The 25,125-nt window shown below is 36.8% G+C and overlaps 1 protein-coding gene across 1 annotated transcript in view; it reads left to right on the plus strand.

Moving 5' to 3' along the window:
* LOC123249820 (myosin-IIIa-like) overlaps nucleotides 1-25,125 on the plus strand; it is a 140,376-nt gene that overhangs the window by 70,181 nt on the left and 45,070 nt on the right. Inside the window, exon 9 of the mRNA XM_044678931.1 lies at nucleotides 15,363-15,541. Coding sequence (XP_044534866.1) covers nucleotides 15,363-15,541 — 179 coding nt within the window. The remainder of the gene's footprint in view (nucleotides 1-15,362; nucleotides 15,542-25,125) is intronic.

The raw sequence follows: 25,125 nt of genomic DNA on the forward strand, positions 1-25,125 counted from the left end.
CATAATAAAAATGTTCATAGCTTAAATCTGTAAACTTCATTTTTTCAAAAAAGTATTTTAATAATTATATTTAATATGATTTATCTCCTTTGTAATCTTATGTATTTTATTTCATGCATATAAAAACATGATTGAAAAAAGGGTTCCCTAAGCTCCACCAGGCTGTCCAAGGGATCTGTGGCACAAAAGAAAGGTTAATAACCCTTGCTATAATGGGATAGCCTAGGTTAGCATCACCAGTTGGCCTACATTCCATCTCCTCTGGCTCCCTCCTCTTCTTGGCCCTAGCTCTACTGTTACAATCTCCCAAGCTACATTGCCAATATTACTACAGTCCACTCCTAGTCTATAGGAGCATGCTGCTAATTTCTTTTGGCCTGGGGATGAATGGGGAAAGAGATCCCAGCAGGCAAACAAAGACCCCAAAAACACTCCCCAGAACTAAACAAAAATAAGTTCTGAGTCTTTCAAAAGAAATTTTTACTGAGAAACTAGGAGGGAATAAAGATATAGAATAGAAAGAGTTAAAAGAGAGAGAGACATTAGAGAAGCAAAGCCACAGAAATGGATGGATTTTAGACAGTATAGGTTTCTGATAAAAATCTAATTAAATTCTAGCCATGACTGAAATTTCCTGGCACAGCTTATGAGGGAGTTCAATCCCTGGTTACTTTTCTTGGTCTAAAACTCCTCTCTGAAGAGCCCTATCACCCTTTATCTTTTCCTCCTCCTTTGCTACTCCTTTCTACTATGGAGTGGCAGGAAGCCCTGGTATGGGAATTCTACCTCTGATAAACTACTTATAATATCAGAGCAAACTAAGACGGTCTGGCATATACCAAACCATGTCCTTCCTCTCTTATGGAAGGCAAGCTGCCATTCCCTCAAATGAATTTATATGGGCAGAGAATCATGGGATTTAGACATGGAAGAGACTTTAGTTCACTTCCCTCATTTGATAGATAAGGAAATTGAAGTTCAGAGACATTCACCTAAGGTCACACAGAGATCATAGCAACAGTGGATTTGATGTGAGGTCCACTCCAAATCTGGATTATGAAACTACATCATAAAACTATAAAATGATATATGTATATAGTGCGGAAAATCTGGGCTTAGAGTCAAAAGACTTAAATTCAAGTCCCAGATTCCACACTTAAATGACCCTGAGAAAAATCATTTAACCTCTAGGAGCCCCAGTTTCCTAATTTGTAATGCAGAGTTAATAATTCTTATATTAATTACCAAAAAGATTAGAAAGAAATCATTTTATGAACTCTATATAAATGTCAGCCATCCAACTAAAATCATGAACTAATCAAATACTTTAGTCTTCCAGCAAATGCCAAACATCACTAATAACCCTACCTATGAGGAGAATTTTCTTGCTTAAAAGCATTGGTGAATGCGTTTAAATTCTCAGACAATTTATTTATGTATTGCTTTCTAACTAAGCTTCCTAATAGTTCATCTATTCCCTCATTTCAAAGAGCCACTGGGGATATATTTCAAATTCTTTACAGTAATCATACTGGAGAGTCTCTAGGACTACAATGATCTATAGAAAGCCTCCAAATTTCATTGTAGCTAAGCAAAAACTATGATCCTGATATAAGACAACATCAGTAACAAAGGTACAAACATAGAGCTCACGTCTTTGTGTCTTTAGCATCCAAAACTCTGTAAATGTCTTTCATCATGATAGACAATTATGACCATGTCCTTTATCAACAGGTCCTTTATAATGCAAGTGGGTTCTTAGCTAAAAACAGGGATACCCTTCCAACTGATATTGTGCTGCTCCTGAGATCATCAGAAAACCACGTCATTCAACAGCTTGTAAACCATCCTCTTACCAAAACAGGTAAAGCATTTGCCTTTAGCTTAGATCTGATTGTCTAGTGTCTGACTTTCATTTTAATTAGTCATCACTTGGTCCTTTTCAGCTTACGAAGTATGCTTTGAGTGCCTCTTTCCTTTTTACCCCCATACCTGCCCTGTAGAGTTCCTAAAACAGAGGCTGGTTCTTAACTTGAGGCCCATGAATTTGTGGAGATTTTTATAGCTATATTTCAATGTAATTAGTTTCCTTGATAATCTTATCTATTTTATGTCTTCAAAAACATTTCAGAGAAGGGGAATCTAGGCTTCACCAGATTGCCAAATGGGTTACTGACACTATAAATGTTTTTTAAAAAACCATCTTAAAGACATTTACATATATAAATATGTTAAATATATATAAAACATAAATATATAGGTATATAATTAACATATATTTATATGGTATATGTATACATCTGTGAGTGTGTATGTATATGTGTATAGAAAAATTGGATTCAAAGCTTCTTTGAAGGATACTTCACTTTTTCCAGATAATAAGGTTGCATTCTCAAAATTTACCAATATCCAGAGAATTCAAAAGAATTGTGTAGCATTTTAGTGATGGCATCAATTTAGATAATAATTTCTGGAGACTGACAACCAAAGAATATACTGACAACAGATTTGGTACTACTAAACTTTTTACAAACCCTCTCTCATCACTGAAGGTAGCCCAAAAACCATGCATCCTTTCATTTTCATCTAAAAAAAGTAAATTCAGTATAGTAAGAATTCTCCTTCTTTAGGAACCATGTTTGACCATATCCTTCAGAGAATAGATATGTTTCTATCTCCAACCCATATTCTTCCATAAAATATCCAGTGAAGTTTATCATATGAATAATATTCTGAAAAACAAAAGACCAGGATTTAATTGGCTTTGTAGGATAGGAAGATTCAGGCATTGAACCATAACTAGAATTGCATGATTTTGGCTTTCTCAATATGAGCTGAAATTTAGACAGTGCTGACAATATGACAATATCTCCTTCAGCAGATAGAAACAGCTGACTTTATCTATCTAACAATCAAAAATAATTTATTAAATCAAAAGGATGCCAAATGGTGTTTTCTTTCCATCCCTACCTTCTCACAGTCATATCCCATATCTCATGTCCAACCCTACCCTGCTTCCCTTCACAAACAGTGGCCTTCCCTACATACAGGTTAAAATAGGGGTTTGACAAAGTGAGGAGAGTACTTTAATTAAAAAAAACTTTGTTTAATTTAAGAAAGAAGTACAGACTGAAAGATAGAAAAGAGGAAAGAGAGATTACTAATCTTATACCCTATAAATATACCTAAAATTCCTAATCCTCTCTAAATGGTGGTGTGGTTGGTATTTAGTTGCTGGAATATAAAGGCAGGTCCGAACTTACTGAGAAGGCTTTTGACTTTAGCCTTTAAAGGGCTTTTTGTCTTTGGGATCTCTAGAGAGAAAGAGGTCTGTCTTTGAGGCAAGGATCTGCTGTAAATTGGCTACTGACAGTTTGGCTTTCTTCTAATGTCTTCTGAGGACAGTTTCTTCTGCCTGGCACAACCTAACCTACCCTATGTATAAATTATTCACTAACTGTCTAAATCCCTAAAATAATAGACAGCTACCACTCACTCACTCCTTCAATCAGTTTTCTATAGCAGCCCAAACTGTCAGTAGCCAACTTACAGCAGATCCTTGCCTCAAAGACAGACCTCTTTCTCTCTAGAGATCCCAGAGACAAAAAGCCTTTTAAAGGCTAAAGTCAAAAGCCTTCTCAGTAAGCTCAGACCTGCCTTTATATTCCAGCAACTAAATGCCAACCACACCCCCAGCAACAAACCCCCAATGACCAACTCACACCCAGCAGCCAACTTCCCCACAACTGCCAGCTCTGTCAGCAACTGACTCCCTGCAACTAATGTTGCTCTGCAGGGGACTCCCCAGTTCCTACTTCCTGTCACTGTGGGCTGGTTAATCTCTACACATCTCTATGGTAAGAGAACCTCCAGGTCCCCTATTAAATTAAAAAAGGAATAAAGAATTCCTTTTTATACCTAGAAGCAACCTCACATCCTTGTGGGCTATAGTCCCAGGAGTTCTCTGTCAAGAGATTCTTGTGTCTCAAGATCTAAAGTCTCTTCATTCCCCTGTCACTTCCATATTCAAATACTTAGCCCAAGTTCATTTTGTAGGGCTTGCCTCAGGGGTCAGCCTGTTTCCTGTAAATTAATTTATTTTTTTAACTTTGTGATTAATAGTCTGTTATTTCCATAAAGCTACACAAAAAGAGAGAAAGAGTGTCTAGGTTCTAAGATACGATGTTCCAACATATATTGGGATCAAAAGAACAAATTCACTCCAGTTTGACTAGGAAACAAATATTCCTAAATAAATGTCTTTATAAACAATGGAAGCAATGGCAGCCCGTACCTCTAATCAAATTGAACAAAGGTTTCTTTACCTTCCTGACAGGGTAAAATAAAAGTTACATGTTTGTAAGATTCTAGGATTATAGAACTAGAGTGGGAAGGGATATAGTCCATGTAGTCCAAACTCTTCATTGTGCAGATGAAGAAACTGAGGTATCAGGGAGACCAAATAGATCAACTTTCTAATATTAAAACCTCAGAAACTAAAGCCATTGCTTTACCAGCATTGCCTATTGCGTCAAAATTCTGTTCTAATTCCTATAGAGTTGATCTCTGTGAATATATTCAATGTTCTTTTTGAAATTGTAATCATTTCTATTGCATTTTCAGATTTTTAACTGTAAGTTTTAAACTTGCATGAAACTGAAAAAGGTCATAAATTTTCATCTGCTTTTAAGATGTTCCCCAAAATACAAAGTTTTAGTTTTTCCTCAGCTGCATATTAATAATGATAGCTGACATGTATAGTGATTTAAGTTACATATTGATATATTTATGCATATATATTATCTAATTTGAATACTGATGATGTTCCCCAAAATTGTCTTCCATGTCTTATTTTCCAAAACAAGTATCCTCCAAAGTCTCAAAACATATCAATACAATATACAAGTCCCCTAGAAACCTCTGAGGCTCCTCTATATGCCTTAGTCAATGAAGGATTCATTCTAGTTGTTTTATGAACTGCAACACAATTTTGCTTTATTCCTCTGTAATAGAACTAGGACAGAATGCTACTTCCAGAAGTTTCTAGTGCCACAAACTCCCATGCCTCTCTCTTCCTTCTCCCCACCCTGCATGCTCCCTTCCAACCTTTTCTGCAATTGAGTAGAAAAATGTAGCCTAGCTCTATAGTGAGTAGCACAGAGTTCTCTTTTTGCCAAGGATTCCAAGCATTCAGCGAACAGGAGGAGGTAGAAAGGAAGGACCAGAGCTTACCAAGAGAAGATACCATTCAATCCATCAAGAAATAAGCATCTATTAAGGACCAACTATGTGTCTAGCACTATATTAAAAGATTGAGTTACCAAGAGAAAAAATGAAATAGACCCTGCTATCTGGGAACTCTCAATTCTCTTTAATATATAAGCATATATGTGTGTGTATAAAAAGTATATATAATATATATGTGTATATGTGTGTATGCATATAAATGTATATTAATGCATAGAAAAGTGAAGCATTTATTATGTGCCAGGCAGTGTGCTAAGTTCTGGGGGTGCAGATACAAGAAGTTGAGACAGCCCTTGCTCTCAAAGTGTTATATTCTACTAGTGGGGAGGGGAACATAGAGGAATTCTATGGTGCGGGAGGTGGAAAGTAGACAGCAAGGAGACTGGGCTCTGGCAAGATAACACAAAACTTACCTATCAGGACTGAGAGGTCCAGAGTTGGAATATAAGCTAATGAGGAAAAGGACATACCAGCAGCTAGGACAATCGATAAAGGCTCCAGGTAAGAGATGGTATTTTATATGAGAGTTCTAAGAAGTACAGCTGAGAGAAGAGTGCATTCCAGGCATCAAGTACAGCCTGAGAAAAGCACAGAGATGAGAGATAAATTGTTAGGAGAAGTAAGCTATAATGGATAGTGTAATATATTTGAAGACTTGGGTTCAAATCCCAACCCAGACACTAAACAGCTACTTGTCCCTAGGTATTCACTTTATCTATACCTCAGTTATTTCATTGATGAAGTTTGGGACTCAATGGCCTCTAAATTCCCTTGCCAGTCTGAATCAATGATCCTATATCACGTTAGATTATAAACTCCTTGAAGGCAGGATCTGCCTTTTGTCTCCTTTTGTATCCCAAGCACTTAGCACCATGCCTAGCAAGGAACAGGCAACAAATAAATGTTTATCTATTGACTGATGGGTGAAGAGTGGCAAAAAAGTTCGTTTGCCTAGATCCAGGTGTGCATAAAGGGAAATCATTTGAAATACAACCAGAAAGAAGGTAGGTTGGAGACAATGTGAAGAGTTTTAAATGCCAACCTGAGGAAGTGGTTTGTATTTTTCCCTAAAGGTAGTAACAAACCCCTGGAGTTTGTTTAGCACAGGAATGCCAAGCAGTCAATACATAGATCTGGAACACTAAGTAACTCACTTGGGCAGCTATATGGACAATAGATTGGAGAGGGGAGAAACCTAAGGCAAGATAGCAATAGTGACAGTTCCAATTAGAGATAAGAAAAAGATGGAGAGAGAGATAGGAACAACAATTTCTTAAGTACCTACTGTGTGCCATGCACTGTGCTAAACACTTTATGAATATTGTATCATTTAATTCTCATAGCAACCCTGGGACATAAGTGCTATTTTTATCTCCATTTTTCAGTTGAAGAGACTGAGGTAGATGGAGGTTAAGTAAGTTGTCTAGAGACCCACAGCTAGTAAGTGTCTGAGGCTGGATTTGAACTCAGGTCTTCTTGCCTCCAAATCCAGTGCTATATGCAATGTGCCACCTAGCTGATGAGGGATCCAAATGGATTGAAGAAAAGGAGATGGATATAAGAGATGTTGAAAAGATAGAATTGGCAGGACTTGGTGACTGGAAATACAGACGGAAGGAGAATGAACACTTGAGGATGATTCTAAGGTTGTGAGACAGGAGACCTAGAATAATGGGAGTGACTTCAATAGTCTGCTTTTTCTTTTTATTAAACTACATATTTTTCCAGCATGCAGAATGAACTGTATATTTTTGAACACAGTGTGCATGTTTCTTTTGCTTGAATACAATATTAATTTTTTATACAACAGTCTGTTCTTGCTCATCCCTCTTACTGCTCCAATCGTCTACACTCACCAAGAATGTTATTGCAGACAGAAAAAGCAATCTTCTTAAAGTGATGAAAGCAAATTAAAGCAAACCCTTAAAGTGGGTTTGACTCCCTGTTTTCCTTCACACTTAAGATGCCATTGTCCTTTCTGCTCATTCTCCTCCAGGGCAATTTTAATTTCAGGCAGGTTTAAGAGGCTTGAGTTCCGTGGGTTATTCATGCAAATTGGTGAACCAAATGATCTTTCCATTTCATCTAGACCTGGCATTTGTAGGTTTTAGTCTCCCGAAATGAGAGTCAAATCACCCACTCAATCAGAATTACCACTAAGGTTCCTCATACTGTGTCAAGTATATGATCCTTCTCCTTTACTTCTAACTCCATGCAAGTACCTATGAAAACTAAAGAAACTTTGTCTAATTTTTAAAATGTCTATATTCACACAACTCTACTTGATAAGGGTACCATCTTCTTAAATGATACAACAAAATGCAAATGAAGCCCTCCTTTTATGTAAAAATAAGGAATGAATCTTCAAAATAACTCATGTGAGGAAATTCCCTCTACTAATGGATGTCAGCACCTACTATGCAATATAGTCTTAGAGAATTCCCTGGAGCAGTGAGAAGTGACTTGTCCAAGGTCACATTATGTATCAGAGTTGGGGCTGAAATCTAGATCCTTCTGGCTTAGAGACTGTGCAAAAAGAAATTTCTTTCACCTGATTCACATTTACCCAGCATCCTTTTAAGTCACATGCTCACTTTATGTCATTATGTTTGAGAGATAAATTTTGCTGAAACCCAATCGGCGGGCTCTTTGGGGGCTTTTGCTTTGGTAAAGCGTGGCTGGTGTGGGTCTCTAGCTCTGTGCTCTGTTTGCTTGGCTGAAGGAATCCCTCTCTCTCTCACTTTGTTATTATTAAATCCTATAAGTTTAAATACTTGGAGTATTCATTCAATTTTACTCTTGCAAGACCAATTCTAATAATTTGCTTGGGACTTGTTAGACTACCTGGTATGAGATGTGATCCTAATCCCATTTGCCACTATATTGTTATTGAACTATCCAGTTGGGTTTTATTAAATAGTGATGCCTTTTCCCTAATATTTCGTAATCTTTGGTTTGACAAATATAGATTTGTCATATGTCTTTGGGTCTAAGTTCTGTTATTTTAATTTTTCCCATAATTCCCAACATGGCAGTAGTAAATAGAGGGCCAGTCTTGGAGGTTGGAAGGTCAGGATTCAAGTTATACTTGCAATATATATTTGCTTATTGACCCTAAGTACATAATTTAACCTCTCAGTGTCCCAGAAAACTTTCAGTGATTTTTAACAATTGCTAATCTCATTCAGTAGAGGAAGTTTCTACACTAGAAGTCTCCTATGCTGATGAAATCATAGGTCGAGACCTAAAGAAAGTATTACTTATGATATTGTTGTTCATTCTTCTGTATAGATTTGGCTGTTACTTTAATTCTATGAAGTATCTCATTGGCATATTGATTGGATAAATTAATTTGGGGTTGTATTGCTCTTTTTTTCCCATTTTCCCAAACTAGCTACATACATTGGATAGTTCTCCGATTCAACTAGCTACCAAGCATTTTTATTGCAAGAGTGGAAAGAAAGTAACATGGATTTTTAAGAATAAAATAGGTCTTAGAATTCTAGGAAACATATTAACTCGATTTACCTTTCCACAGGGAATCTACCATATACTAAAAATAAAAATGTAATAAACTATCAACTAAGGACTGCAGAAAGATCAATCAACCTATCAAAGGTAGGAGAATGTGTTTTTCATGGTAGTGGATCTAACCTTTAAGATGGCAATATTTACATTGCTTCTGAAGGCAAGCAGTCCTATTCTTGACTTGATATTTCATTTCTGCTTAGCCAGGTATCTTTGCATTATAAAATCCCCTCTAGGAAATCTTTAAGTACAAATCTATCATGTATTTTGACAATATAATTATAATTATCTTTTATTTATCTATAAGACAAATTAAAATGTGTTGTTAGCATATGCTTTTTTTAATAATGTGGGGGGGAGACCTTATGGCACAAACATCATCCATGGGAGAAGTTTATCTGCTTCCTGGCTCAGAGAATTTACATAGATTCCTGGAAAATCTGGACAGCCCAACTCTGTCCTTGCAAATGCACTGGCCCCAAGATGTTAGGAAGAACTTTTTTTACTCAAAAAGGATGATTCCATCCAACTACTAGCACCTTCTTCCCTCAAAATGACTTGTAGTCACTTTGGCTCTTATATACTTATGGCATATATTGTGAACATATATGTATGTATATATATATATATGTATATATATATATTTTAAAAAAAAACACATACTAATATGTTAATACTAATCTCCCCTGCTAAGCTGTAATCTCCTTGAAGACAGCAACTACTTCACTTTTTGTCATTGTACCCTAATGCGCATCAGTGCTTAATAGCCAAATGTAACAATGGATAGAGTACTGGATTTGGAATCAGGAAGACAAGTTCAAATCCTTCTTCAGACACTTGCCTAAATGTATGATCCTGAGCAAGTCACTTAACACCTATTAGTCTCCATTTCCTCAACTGTAAAATCATAATCATAATTAGAGTAGCATTTTTCTGGCCCTTTAATATTTGCAAAGCATTTTGCATAAATAATTGTCTTTGGTCTTCACCATGACCCTGGGAAATAGGTGTTGTCAATATCCACATTTTATAGACAAGGAAACTGAAGCAGACAGAGGTTAAGTGACTTGTCCAAGATCACACAGCTTATAAGTTTCAGAGAAAAGATTTTAACTCAAGCCGTCCAGCACTCTATCCACTATACCACCTAGCTGCCTTAAGTGGGATTAATAATTCCCTCAAAATGGGAATAATAATAATAGCATCTACCTCATGGTCATGGTCAAGATCAAATAAAATAATGTAAAACATTTTCCAAACCTTAAAGTGCTATATAAATAATGTTTTTTCTTATTAAAAAAAAATAATAAACCCATTGATCAATTGATTTTTTTAACAACACAAGTAATTCACTATGGCTTCTAAGTTCACACTATCTTCTGGAAGTCTCAATCTAAAAGCCTTGGATCTGTCTTTGGCACAGGATCCTCTAAGATAGTGTGTCTTAGACTTTTTTGTGACAATAAACAGAAGTGTTATAGTAACTTATTTGACAATTGAACCCTCTCCCCAGAAGTAAGCTTGATACATTTTAAGTTTAATAAATATTATTCATACTTTTCAAAGTCTAGATAAACAACAAAAGAATAAATCAAGCCCTGCTTTGTATTCACAGATTTATTAAGTTCATATTCAGCATTTAAAAATTTTTAAATAACCAGGGAAAGCAGTTTCAAGTTGGCTCTAACACAGTTCTGGTGATAGACCCTTTTGGCCTACTAAATGAAGCCTAGAGACACCTTCACACAATTATGTTTTCTCTACATAAAATACACAGGCTTACAAATAAGTCACTGAAACTGAAATGCAGATATCAAAAGATTATTTTTAAGAAAAGTTCCCAAATCCTATATTCAGAGCCCCCACTCTAAGTCCCTTAGGCTCATCAAGGCTTCCCATGTGCTAGTCCAGTACTGAACCCCAACCTCCAAAAATCATAGCGTCACAGGACTAACAATTGGAAATGTCCTTGGAGACCATCTGTTCTAATTATCTGAGAGATGAAGAAGCCGAAACCCAAAATGATTATTTCATTCATATGGGAATTCAATTTCATACATTCTGACTCCAAACCCATTGCTCTTTCCATTTCAATGTGCTCTTTATTTTTATTTTGCTTGTTGTTTTGTCAGCAATGACCACATTTATATAGTACTGATGGGTTTTAAAGGAATTTCTCCCACAACTCTAAAAGGTAGGTATGACAATAATACCATCTCTGTCACATAGATAAAGAAACTAAGACTCAGGAATGTTCATGGCTTGGTACTTCCTGAGAAGCACATGCTTAGTTATTGACCAGAGTTTTTTGACTCCAAGAGTTGGCCTTTTCCCACTAAGCTAAAATTATAAGAGCAAAGGAGGGATAAACCTAGGCAATGGCAATAAAATAATCAAGCAATCACTTTCTTCTGGGATAATTCAACACCTCTTATCAGCTACCCCTGCTCTCTGCTCTGACCAAAATTCTCCTTTGCTCCAGTCACATCGGATTGGAAGAATCCAGTCCATTGGATTCTTCATTTGGTTTTAGGGTTCTCTTACAAACCAAGCATTATTTCTCCTTCCAGAGTCTTCCCCCTTTAGGCTAGTCCATCCCAAGACTTGTCTCTGATCAGACTTTTCCTATCTCCACCAACTGGGACCTAGGATAACCTGATCTATTTTTCCCACCTAAGACTTAATTCATGCTTTCCATCTTGCTATAAGTTGCTCAAGGTTGACATTTTGTCACACTCAATCCTAAGGCTCAGAGCATGAAGTTTTTAGAAAGCCCTTACAATACTGCTCAGTTACGTGTGTAAGACCAACCAAGACCACCAGGATATTGCAAACCAACACTTGTTCTTTACTAAAAAAAGTCACACATCTTGTGATGCTTGTGTAGATCTAAGCATTTAGTTATGTCTTCTGGATGTACAAAATGGCACAGGCTTTGGGGAAATTATTGGCTTTCCAATCTTGAGTCAAAAGCAGTTTAAAGTATTTAAAGTGGGGGCAGCAAGGTGGCTCAGTAGATTGAGAGCCAGGCTCAGATATGGAAGATCCTGGGTTCAAATCTGGCCTTTGACACTTCCTAGCTGTGTGACCCTGGGCAAGTCACTTGACCCCCACTGCCTAGCCCTTATCACTCTTCTGCCTTAGGTCCAATTCATGGTATTTGGTTCTAAGGCAAAAGGTAAGGTTTTAAAAAATAATAAAATAAAATAAAATAAAAATAAAAATAAAGTACTTAAAGTGGGGCAGCTAGGTGGCACAGTTGATAGAGTTGGGAGGACCTGGGTTCAAATATGACCTCAGACACTTCCTAGCTAGGTAACCAACTGAGGCAAGTCACTTACCCCTAATTGCCTTGCCCTTTCCACTCTTTTGTCTTAAAAGTAATACTAAGACAGAAGATAAGGTAATTAAAGTGTCATTTTCCTTTCCAATCTTTCAAGGGAGAAAATGGAGATTCGACATACCTCTCAAGAGAAACAACCAACATGAAAACTCAGACTGTTGCATCCTATTTCAGAGTAAGATACAAATTTGTGTCCTGTGATTGGGAAAGGAGGGAGAGTTAGTAGTTCAGCCTAATAAAGAATTACAGGCTAGTTGCCAGTGGCAAACCTCAGAGGGTCATTAGCAAGGAAGATTGCTTTCATTCATCATTGCTATCTATAAAATTCAGTCTATGCAGCCCAAGTTAGAGAGCGATGTCAAAAATATGGGAGTTAAGTCCATTATAAGAATTTACCTATAAGATCATTAATCAACATAATTATTTTTGCCATAACTCTTGCCCTTAGAAGCAGCTCACAGAATCAAAAATAAAATAAAAATCATGCTGGTAACAAACTATATGTTGAAATAATAATCATAGTTGGTTTTGCTTCTTATTCCTGGATTGCCAAAGTTGGAGATGAAGGAAGGGCTCAGAATCTCCCTCCACCCCATCATCCATCACCTCACTGCTTGTATGGGGAATGGGGGGGAGATACACGTACAGATGTTCCTGTAGCTACGAATCTCTACATGAAGAAATGGTCCAAGAATAGGAAAGGAGAGAATGGCTGGATGAGAAAAAAAAAAACAGAAGGGAACCAAGGGTAATTGTGTCCGGAAATATCATGGGCTTCTCTTAGTCACCAGATGGCCTTTGGAAGTGACAGCAGCCGTCAGTCAAGTATAAAACCAGACACCCAGCAAATCGAAAAGTGGAAAAGAAGGAGGAAGGAAGGGTTTTCTTTTTTCCATGCCTAGGAAGAGACTTAGGCAGTAAAACTTTCCTAAATGAAAAGAGGAGAATTCATCTCCTAATGAGATAGCTGAAAGAATCAGTACTGGGATTCAAAAGAAACCAAGATTCTAGTCCTGCCTCTGCATGAGTCAACACAGTGTGATTTGGGACGAGTCACTTAACTAATCTGGGTGGTCAGTTTCTTCAACTGCAAAATGAGAAAGATGGACTGGAAAATCAGCTAGGTCCCTTCTGACTCCAAGGTTCCTACTTGTTTATTCAATCAAAATGATCACATTAATCAGCGAAAGGGAATAATAGGCTAAAGAATTTAGAGTAGAAAGTGAGAGTTGAATAAAATATAGGTATTCGGTACAATAATTTAGATGCAAAGAGATGCAGTGAGGGAAGCTTGCAAAGGAAATGCATACACATACACAAGTTTCTTGAAGTCATCAGCAGTCAGCTTGGTGTCCAGCAGTTACTACAAACAACTACTTTCTATCCTAGCTATGACGAATTTTATCATCCACAACAAGAAATTGCTTAGCCATCCTTATGTGGCATATACTTGATGGCTAACAATGAATTTATTAAGTTGAATTTGTCCCTTGCATGTCAGAATTGTCTTAGATGTATGTCAAGAAAGAACTGTCAAATAAGTTGACTCTGTCTAGAACATGAGAGGCTGCATGGCATAATGAATGACGGCAGGCAGCCCTTGAAGCCACAAAGATGTGAGTTCAATTCCCACTTCTGACACATATTGCCTCATGGCTGGGAGCAACTCATTTAACCTTTCAGATCTCTCAGCAGTTCTCTAAAGACTAGATTGCAAGGGGACAGTTAGGTGGCACAGTGGATAGAGCACCAAGCCTGAAGTTAGGAGGACCTGGGTTCTAATCTGACCTCAGATGTGATCCTGGGCAAATCACTTAACCACCCAGTGCCTAGCTCCTGCCATACAAAATCCAAGACAGAAGGCAAGGGAAAGAAAGGAAGGAAGGAAGGAATTAGCTGATCTACATTGCTGAGGTGAATTTTCACACTAGGAATTCTCTATTTACAAGAAACAGCATTTCCATTGGTGTAACTAAGTGACATAGTTGATAATTTGCCGTATTTGGAGGCAGGAAGACCTGAATTAAAATCTAGCCCCAGATACTAGGCAAGTCACTTAACCTCTTCCTGCCTCCATTTCCTCATCTGTAAAATGGGGATGATAACAGCAGCTACCTCCCAGGGTTATAGTGAAGATGAAATGAGATAATTATATAGTGATTTGCAAACCTTAAAATGCTTTATAAATGTTAACTATGAAGACAATTATAATTACTACTACTACTTTCATCTGACAAGAAAAAGTCTGATTAAAAGACATGCTGAAATAGGACTTATATGGTAATTTCAGATAACATTGGATATATTTCTAGTCATTTTGCCAGCCAAATCCCATTCTTTGAATGTCAGTCCCTTAAAAAAGGCAATGCATAGAGTATATATGCATATAAGCAAAAAAATACTGGTTTATACTACCTTATAGTCTAGGATTTTGTTTTTTTTGTAGTCTAGCTTTTGAACAAAAATCTTGTGAAAACAAAGTGCAGGAAAAAATAAGCAAAGCACATCTTCTATGAATGGCAAAGTCCCAACATAGCACATATTTCTGCCTTTATAGATTAGGATTAGACTCTCTGCGTATCAGAAGAGATCATCCCATCAATGACTCAGGTCCTGTAATACCTAAGCATTAAACGGTGACCCTTACCCCATCAAGACAAGTTTTCTAAATTTTGCACCTATTTAATTTTCCAGGGACAAAAACCTTAATAATATAAAGTATCCCAAAAATCTTAAGGAAGTTGTTAGCTATTAAATCTTACAAATACACAAAGATTTTGGGATTACTTGGTATCTGGCTGAACTGAAGCTAACTTTAACAGTTTCTATAAATATTTTAATAAGCAAATGAATAACATAAATAAAATTGGCCAAGGAGCCTCTGTGCTCCTTAAGTGTGCAAACTGTGTATAAATGTGCTTTTTAAAGCACTCAGTAAATAATGTTGTAGATATTTCTCAGCTATTCACTAAAGAGGGTCTACCATGGAGCTCTACTAGGCAATATTCTCAGAGACTCTTTCTAGTTAACTCATGAACCTGAAAATAACAAAACTATTTCTTTTTTTCAAAATAATCTATGATTCAGTCGTCTCATTAATTTGTTTTCTCTGAACTAATGAGGTGTTATAATGTTTCCTTTCTGAAAAAATATTTTATAATGAAAAGAAAAATTGTCTTAAACTACAATGGAAAGTGTGTATCATTATGTCTTATAGTATTCCCTGATGGATTTGTTATCAAAGATGGTGGTTGGCCAGCCTCACTTCGTTCGTTGCATCAAGCCAAATAATGATCGCCAAGCCAGGAAATTTGATAATGAGAAAGTTATGTTACAGTTGCGCTACACAGGAATTCTGGAAACAGCAAGGATTCGGAAACAGGGTTATTCTCATCGTATACTCTTTGCTAACTTTATAAAGCGGTAGGTAGAGTCTATATAATATTCATTTGCTATAAGTGCTAATCTTTCTCTCTTCAGTATACATTTATTTATTTCATTAAATATGTCCCTGTTCCATGTAAAACAACTTAAATGCTTTTATACTTAATTATTTTATTGTTTCTTACAATTAAATACTCAGTTAACTCCCTCCCTTCCTTCCCCTCATTAGAGAAGGCATGATTTGACAAAAAAAATATGTATATATAAAACTATATCTTGTTTATTTCTGTTAATCATTTCTTTCTCTGGAGGTGGACATATATAGTCATTCTTCAGAGAATATTTCTGTTGCTATGTATAATGTTTTCTTAGATCTGTTCATTTCACGCTTCATAATTTCACATGGGCCTTTCCATGTTTTTCCAAAATTTACCTGTTTGTCATCTCTTATAGCACAGTAACATTCCATCACAATCATACCCCACAACTTCTTTAGCCATTCCTCAGGGCATTCCTTCAGTTTTTAGTGCTTTGCCACAACAAAGAAAGCTGATATAAATATTTTAGAACATAAAGGTTCTTTTCTTTTTTTAACTTTTTAACTTCACCTTAGGAAATAAACCTAATGTTGGTATTACTAGGTCAAAAAGTATACACAGTTATATGACTCTTTGAACATAATTCCAGATTATTCTCCAAAATGATAGGATCAGTTCATAGTTCCACCAAATAGATATATGGAAAGGAGGAAAATTTATGAATAAATAAGAGATAGAAAGATAGAAATAATTGTGAGATGTAAAATGAATAATTTTGAATATTAAATTGAAAATGTTTTATACAAATAAAATTAATATAACTAAGATTAAAAGAAAAGCAGTTAGCTGGAAAAGAATTTTTATAGAAAGTTCTTCAGACAGAGGACTCATAGCGAAACTAAATAGAGAACTTTGTCAAAAGGAACCATTTCCTAATTGATAAATGGTCAAAAAATATGAACAGACAGTTTTTGGACAAAGCAATCAAAGATACATATAACTATGTGGAGAAAATATTCTTAATCATTGATTAGAGAAATGTAAATCAAAACAACTCTGAGGTACCTCACACCTATTAGATTGGCTAAAATGATAAAAGGACAAAATGACAAATGGAAGCACCAACATTCTTTTATTTTTTTTATCAGTTCCAGATCATCTCTAGCCCTCCTGGCTACCCCTCGCTGCTTGAGCAGGCAAGCAATATTATATAGTGGGTATATGTGTGTACACACACACACACACACACACACACACACACACACACACACAAAACTATTTCCCTATTAGCCATGTTGCAAAAGAAAAAAAAAGACAAATTTAAAATTATGCTGCAATTTGCACTCAGTGTTTATCAATTCTCTCTCTGGAGATGATTTGCATCATGGATCTTTTGGAATTGGCTTAGATCATTGCCTTGATCAGTGTAGCCTTTAATAGTTGATTATCCTTACAATATTGCTGTGTGTATACAATGTTCTCCTGGTTCTGTTCACTTCATATCAGTTCATAGAAGACTTTCCAAGTTTTTTGAATCATCCTGTTCATCATTTCTTATAACACAATGATATTCCTTCACAATCATACACTAAAACTTGTTCAGCCATGATACAATTGATTGGGCATCTTCTCAACTTCCAATTCTTTGCCAATACAAAAAAATAGTTGATAGAAATACTTTGATCCTTTTGGGATACAGAACTAGTATTGGTACTGCTGGGTCAAAGGTTATGTACTATTTTATAGTCTTTAGGCAGAATTCAAAATTGTTCTCCAGAATAGTGGACCACTTCACAAGTCCACCAACAGCATATTAGTGTTCCTATTTTTAGTATTTGTCATTTTCCTGTTCTGTCATGTTAGCCAATCTGATAGATAAAAGCAGTACCTCGGAATTTTCTTAATTTTAATTTATCTAATTAGTAGTGGTTTAAAACATTTTTCATGTGCCCAAATAACTTTGATTTATTCTAATGAAAATTGTCTGTTCCTCTCCTTTGACTATCAATTGGAGAATGGCTCATAAGCTAATAAATTTGTCTCCATTTTTATATATTTGAGAATTTAAATCTTAACAGAGAAACTTGCTTTAAAATTTTCCTGAGTTTCATGTGTTTTTTTCCTAATTTGGCTTTATTAGTTTTATTTGTCCAAAAACTTTTAAATTTCATTTAATCAGAATTATTTTACTTCCTATGATCCCCTCTATCTCTTTTATGGTCATAAAGTCTTCCCTTATCCATAGATCTGACAGGCACATTTTTTCCATTCTCTGGGCACTAATGTTTCTTTGTACAAGATGCCAGCTCAAAAGAAAGAAAAGTAAGAAACAGGGCTATTTTTATACCAAAGCAACTTTTATTCTCACAAATTACTCTACCATTTTGAAAAAACAAGCGTTAGTTGACTTTTATTGCTAGAATCTGCTGTCATAAGATGCCCCAGTTTAAAGAATAGATAGAATTTGTTTTCCCTGAGCTAAAAGGAAGTGTCTTATGGTAAAATATAACATGTCATAACCATATTTAAAAGTTTATGTCACATAAATAAAATATATCCTGGATAAAAAATCCTTGCTTCTTTGGGAATAATTTCTTATTCATTTAATTCTTTAATGTTAAAGGAATTTATACTGTAAGAATAGAGGAATAAGGGATAGGGAAAAATGCAAAGGTTGTCTCTAAAAGGGAGAGAAGAGAATTTAGCCATAAACCCTGGAAAAGATTCTAGAAAGGGAAGCTCTGCAGAGGTCAGTTTGGGGAGTTAATTGAGAAAAAACTGTCACTCCTGAACTGTCCTTTCTCCAAGCTGGAAGGGAGAACAGTGGCTCCATCAACTCCCGAGAACTAACTAGTTTTGTAGCAAAACTAGGAAGTTCTTGGGTTTGGGAGATGCCTAGGAGGAAATCTGTTTCCCTGCAGTGCTGTGGACAATTTGGCTGTGACAATTTGGCTAAGGTAAACCAAAAGGCTTTACATGTGGGACTTTGGGTTTTACCTAAGAAGCCAACCCCAGGCTGGGGGAAGGACTCAATTCACCTGTGAGTCCAGTCTCCTCAACCTGTTAGAGACTATCTGGGATATTTAGTTTAGCAAGGTAGTCAGATGTTTTTGGGGGGAGTTAGAAAGAGCAGGAAGTGGCTAAGAAGGATTTAAAGAAGATCGGAAGAGCTCTCTTGGGAGAGGAGCATAGAAAGTGGGAGGAGATAGAGCTGTGTAGAGTTAGGACCTTACCTGCCATTTCCCTAACCTCAATAAGTAAAACAAACTTGGTTTTCTATATTCTCAAGGAGTTTGTGCTTTACTGGCCATGGGAAGGTCCCTAGGTGGGTTTTTTTCATCACCAATCCATCTTGGTCCTTCCTCATCAATATATCTCCTTTGGGAGGTACATTTCTTTTTCAATACACTCATAGAGCTAGAAGGGAAAATAGAATTTATCTGTTTCCCTAATTGTATGCACCAGTAACCCTCAGCCCAAAGAGTTTAGGTGGGGTTGTTTACATCAGAGTTGTGACTAGAACCCAGGTCTCCAAATTTTCTAAAATTAGTGACTTTCCAATATACTACAAGGCCTCTTGTATAGAAGAAGTCTCCCCAGTTTCCTTAACTTTAGCACCTTCCTTATGAGACTAAACCCAATGTATCCTGTGATTGTCTTATTCTTTGCATTATTGTCACCTTCATTACACTCTCAGCTACTTGTGAGGAGAGTGTTTTGTTTTGTTTTTCTTTCTTTGTAGCCTTAACATTTAACACAATGCTTGGCATGTAGTAGATAGTTAAATGCTAATCAACTGATTCACTGTCCTCCTGTGTTACTAAGATTTAGTAATATGAGTATTACTGTTAGTATATAAATGAAAATATCGCTAAAGCTAATTTCCACTCCAATTGTGGTGCCAAAACCTTGGTTCAAAAGGAGTTTCCAGCATAAGATACCAGTGGTATGAATTCCCCTTAAGAATGGTTCAGGGACAGCTAGGCATCTCAATGGATAGAAAACCAAGATAGAAGATAGAGATAGAGATAGAGATAGAAGGCCCAGGGATCAAATCTGACCTCAGACACTTCCTAGCTGTTTGACCCTGAGCAAGTCATTTAACCCCCATTGCCTAGCCTTCATCACTCTTCTGTCTTGGAACTTGGAACTGATGCTTACTATTGATTCTCAGATGGAAGGTAAAGGGAAGGAAAGGAAGGAAGGAAGGAAGGAAGGAAGGAAGGAAGGAAGGAAGGAAGGAAGGAAGGAAGGAAGGAAGGAAGGAAGGAAGGAAGGAAGAAAGAAAGATTCAGAAAATCTTGAAATTTTAAACAATATGAAATGATGGAACCTATCCCATCAACTTTATTTGGAAGTTAATTATGTTTTTCCCCAAGGGATAATCAAGATTTGGCTAAGCAGGCCACAAATGCCAGTTTATTCTAAGGGGCGGTAGGGTTTTTTTTCAGTAAATCATTCCTATTGTTCCAGAGACTTATATTTTGGGAAAAGGCTGAGAGGCGGGCTTAGTGTTTTTGCCTTGCGTTATGCAATCAGTAGCTTAGCACAGTGCCTGGCACATTAGCAGGTACNGAAGGAAGGAAGGAAGGAAGGAAGGAAGGAAGGAAGGAAGGAAGGAAGGAAGGAAGGAAGAAAGAAAGATTCAGAAAATCTTGAAATTTTAAACAATATGAAATGATGGAACCTATCCCATCAACTTTATTTGGAAGTTAATTATGTTTTTCCCCAAGGGATAATCAAGATTTGGCTAAGCAGGCCACAAATGCCAGTTTATTCTAAGGGGCAGTAGGGGTTTTTTTCAGTAATCATTCCTATTGTTCCAGAGACTTATATTTTGGGAAAAGGCTGAGAGGCGGGCTTAGTGTTTTTGCCTTGCATTATGCAATCAGTAGCTTAGCACAGTGCCTGGCACATTAGCAGGTACTTAGTAAATGCTTTTGTACAACTAACTAGTTGTCCCTATGCTTGACTGATTTGCCAGGCTTCAGTCTGTGTATGTGTTCATCCTGCCCAGGCAGTCTCATGAAGCTCCATTTGTGCTGACAGCCACTCAGAGACCAGCTTAACAGTAGGAATCATTCAATATAGGCTCATTGCCAGTAGGGACTATTTCATTCTTTTTACTTATATCCATCCCCCAGTGCCTGAGACGTGGTAGAGGAGGAGGAGGGGGTGCTTAGTAAATATTTAGTGATGGATTAGCATTTACAACGTACCTATTGTGTGCCAGACACTGTGCTAGGTACTGGAGATACAAATTTAAAGAATGAAACAATCCCTACTTTCAAAGAATTTACATTCTAATGGATGAAATTAATAGAGTTATATGGATATAAAATATACATAAGGGGTAGTATATATCTCAGTGCATAGAGTTCTAGGACTATAGACAGGAAGTCATGGTTTAAAATCTGATCTCAGACACTTCCTAGCTGCGTGACCCTGGGCAAGTCACTTAGCCCCCATTACCCAGCTCTTCTGCCTTGGAATCAATTCTTAGTATCAATTCTAAGACAAAAAGTAAGGGTTTAAATATCTGTGTGGGTCTGTGTGTGTGTCTGCATGTGTGTGTGTACAGAATAAATACTAATAAATACAAAGTAATCAAACTAGAAATACTAGAAACTGAGGATGCATCAAGGAAGAATGAAGATGTGCAGGGCATTACTTTATCCATTAGGAAAAGAAAATAGAGATGTTAAAATTTTTCATGTCAAAGTAAATTTAGAATATCTTTTTATAATTATTTGTATTTAAAGTACATTTGTACAGAATATAAAAATTAATGGCAAGTTCTGGTGAAATTACTTTTAAAATTTGGGTCAATTGACATGTCTGGCATAAGGACACTGACAGTTAAGGGAGCCAATACAATATGCAGAAGGTAATGCTAGAGTTGCATCTTGAAGGAAGTAGGTGATTCTCTAAGGAAGAGGTGAGGAGGAAATACATTCTAGGAATGGAGGCAGACAATCCAAAGGCAAGGAGATGAGACATAGAGTGGTAACCATGACGAATGGAGAGAAGGTCATTTTGGATGTTTCACAGAGAAAAGGAGAGAGATGATGTACAGTGAATCTAAGAAGTTAGGTTGGGACCAGGATGGAAAGAAAGGTCTTTGAAAACCAAACAGAGGAGGGTCAGCAGAATTTGTATGACTATTAGAGTCATCTGAGATTAATTCTGTAATCGTATGTCCTGGGGATTACTCAACCAGTAGGGTATCACCAGTAGGGTCCAGGAGTATGGCAGATAGCATTTGCATTTGCAGAGATGGGGGCGGGAATTTTAGATATGGAAATGGGTAAAAGTATAGGAAAAGACATTAAGGAAGAGAAGTATAAGATGTATCTGAAAGACAGCAAATTGACTAGTCGGGCTAAAGTGAATGATTGGTGTAGGGCAGTCAAGAAAAGTAAGACTAGAAAGGTTGGCTTAAACTGGATTGTATACATCCTTGAAAGTCCTGCTAATCATATGGTTTTCAAAGTAGTTATCATTTTGTTAATATGAAAACAAAATATGCCAGCCCTGTTCTCTTTAGGAAACTGGGGTTGGTGATCGCTCATTTGAAAGGTCAGAAACTCCAGTGAATTTTAAATTAATTTGAAAATGTTAAATTATTGTGAAGATGGAGAAAAAATTGGGTGGCAAATGGAATCTTTGAAGGATGAAAAAATAAGTGCTTAGGTGACCTAACCTCAGGCCATTTATTTTTTTTAAGTCATTTGCTAAATGTTTTGCTTTCTTATTTTAAAGCTCTGCTCTAAATTGGCAAGGAATCTAAGATAGAATGTTTTGCAAAAGTCCTGTGGTGGTGATAATAGGACCAAATACTCTCCCAAGTGTACAGTGTCTATGGTGTTAGGCTTTGACTGTGTTTCTAAATGAAATGCATAAATTAGTTAGACCCTTTGGTTAATGTGTTCCAGTTGAACTATTCTATGTTGTCTCAAAGAAACACATTATAAATAGCAATTACACTTCCTGAACTCACTTTGCATAAAAGGCTAGGTCTGAGTACATATCAACCAGAGCAATCCCAGAATTTAAGGGTTAAAGGAAGATCAGAAGATGTCTGATCCAAACAGTATCTGACCGGGAATCCTTCATTTAGAACCTCCATCAGGTGACCATTCCAGCTTCCTTTTGGAGACTCAAGTGTTAGAGAACATTACCAACTAATTGAAATTCATTTCTGTTTTGGATCACCCCTACATTTGGAAGACTTTTTTATATGGCCAGTTCAAACCTGCTTCCTTTCCATTTTCAGCTACTGAAACCCAGCAAAAAGCATTTAATCTCTCCCCACTAAAAGCTTGTCATTTAATTGAGAGTAACTGCCTGGGCACCCCTAAATCCTATTTTCTCCAACCTAAACATGTAATTGGCTTTTACTTCTATCTCAGACACTAAACATGTGGCCCTGAGAAAGTATTAATTTAAGTTCTGTGAACCTCAGTTTCCCCAACTATTAAATGGGAATAATAATAATAACACCCATCCTGTGGAGTAATTGTGACCCTCAAATGAGGTAATGTGGTGAAACACCTTCAAATCTTGAGCTATATTCAACTAATTTCAGTTGTTGGAAGTATTATGAGAAATCAGAGTAAAACTATAGTGAAAGCAGATTGTCAGTATCTTGCTTAGAATTGGCCTGTTATAAACTATGAACCAAGTGGTTTCCATTATCATGTGGGAACTACATGCAGGTTTTATAAAGAAACTTCTAACCCAGCCTTCAGGGAAGAAATGCCAAATCCCTTCTGGCTTCCATGATGTTATCCAGCCCTAAATTCTTATTGATTATGTGGCTTTTGTTGTTGACATTCAGTTGTTTTCAGTTGTGTTTGACTCTTCATGACCCCATTTAGGGTTTTCTTGGCAAAGATACTGGAGTGATTTACCATTTCCTTCTCCAGCTCATTTTACAAATAAGGAAACTGAAACAAAAGAGATTCAGTGATTTGTCCCTGGGCCTTTTAAGAGTCAGAGGCCAGATCTCAATTCAGGAAGATAAATCTTTGGGACTCCAGGTCCAGCACTCTATCCACTGTGCTACCTGGCTGCCCCATTATATGACCAGCATGTGAGAAATACAAAAGACCCAGTAAATGGGTAGGTTGCAACTTCGGACAGTGTTTGAAAGCAGACATATGCAAATGGTCCATTGGTGAAGAGTTTCTCTCATCCTTCTTCCCATACATTTTGTTCTCAGTGAAGCCAGCTTTTCAACCTTCCAAGAGGGTAGCAATGGTGGATAAGCAATGGAGGGAGCAGAAGTGGTGTGGTCACTGCCATTACATTTAACCACTCTGGGCCTATTTCCTTGTCTGTAAAATGTAGTTGGGCTAGATGATCTTGGTAGTTCCTTTCAGTTCTGAGTCTTTTACCTTCTCCATTTCTTAAATGGAGTCCTACATTGTTGTTCAATGGAGGGGGCATTCGAGAAAAATTCCATTAAAGAAATGGAGCCAACTCCCATTGGCCTACTGTAATAAGAGAGTAAAGTAGAAGGAAACTCTTTCATCCATTCCTCTGGATTACTTTCCAAGTACTTCATGAGGTGGGGAAAAGCTGGAAGAAAATGTCTTCCTCTCCTTTCTAGAGGTCTTTTTGCTCCCTCTCTAAGCCCAGCTGCCATATTTTCTTGTAGAGTGAGGGAGTTCTCTGGGTTACTATTGTGTTCCCACAGTTAAATGCTTACCAGTGAGCTCTGAGGTAAAAAAAAAATCCTTTGGATTCTCACCTTGAAACCAATTTGATTCTAGGTCAACTGGTATTGATTCATCTGAGTTAGAAAAACCCAGAGTTGAACCCAGAAATGTTCTAAGAGATTCTTCTTCAGCCCCGCATTGTATTTTTTCCTGAAGTTTGCCTCAAGCAACAATTAGCCAATATACATTTATTAATTCCCTACTCTAAGCCAGGCACTGTGCTAAGTTCTGGGGATGCAAGAGAAAGGAGCTGCAAGGAGTTCATGGCAACTCTCTTCCTCTCTATACCCAGTAGGCTAGTATCTGTCTAGAACTGGAGTCAATTAGCAATCTACACTTAATCCCTTTTTTACTGTACTAACCAAACCTGTTTGTGGCTTTAGGTACTATATCCTGTGCTTCAAATCAAGTGAGGAACCTCCAGTAAGCCCTGAAACCTGCGCTGCCATCTTAGAACAAGCTGGTCTTGATAACTGGGCTCTTGGAAAAACCAAAGTAATGTTTTAATATGTGTGTAGATATAGAGATGTACGATTTCTCTTCATCTGAGGTTTATAAAATTGTGTTTTGATAACTGTAGGGCTAGTGCCATGGAATGGAAAGTAAGACAACTAAAGGGCTCCTTTTCTTTTTAATAGCAGCTCTGCTTTTTTGTGTCATACAACCTCAAAAAGTTAGGAATTCTTCACAATGCCACTGGCTCTGAGAGGCTAGCCCAGAATCAGAAGGAAATGTTCTTTCAAAGGCTTGCAGAAAGAAAGATGCTATAATGAATATAACAATAATGTTCCCACATAAAGGAAGGCTGACTGGTTCCTTTCTTTGTGGTAATTGTTCCAAAAATGAGTTGTAAAAAATTCAT

This window comes from Gracilinanus agilis, chromosome 5 (genome assembly GCF_016433145.1).
Source record: "Gracilinanus agilis isolate LMUSP501 chromosome 5, AgileGrace, whole genome shotgun sequence".
Classification (NCBI taxonomy): Eukaryota; Metazoa; Chordata; class Mammalia; order Didelphimorphia; family Didelphidae; genus Gracilinanus; species Gracilinanus agilis.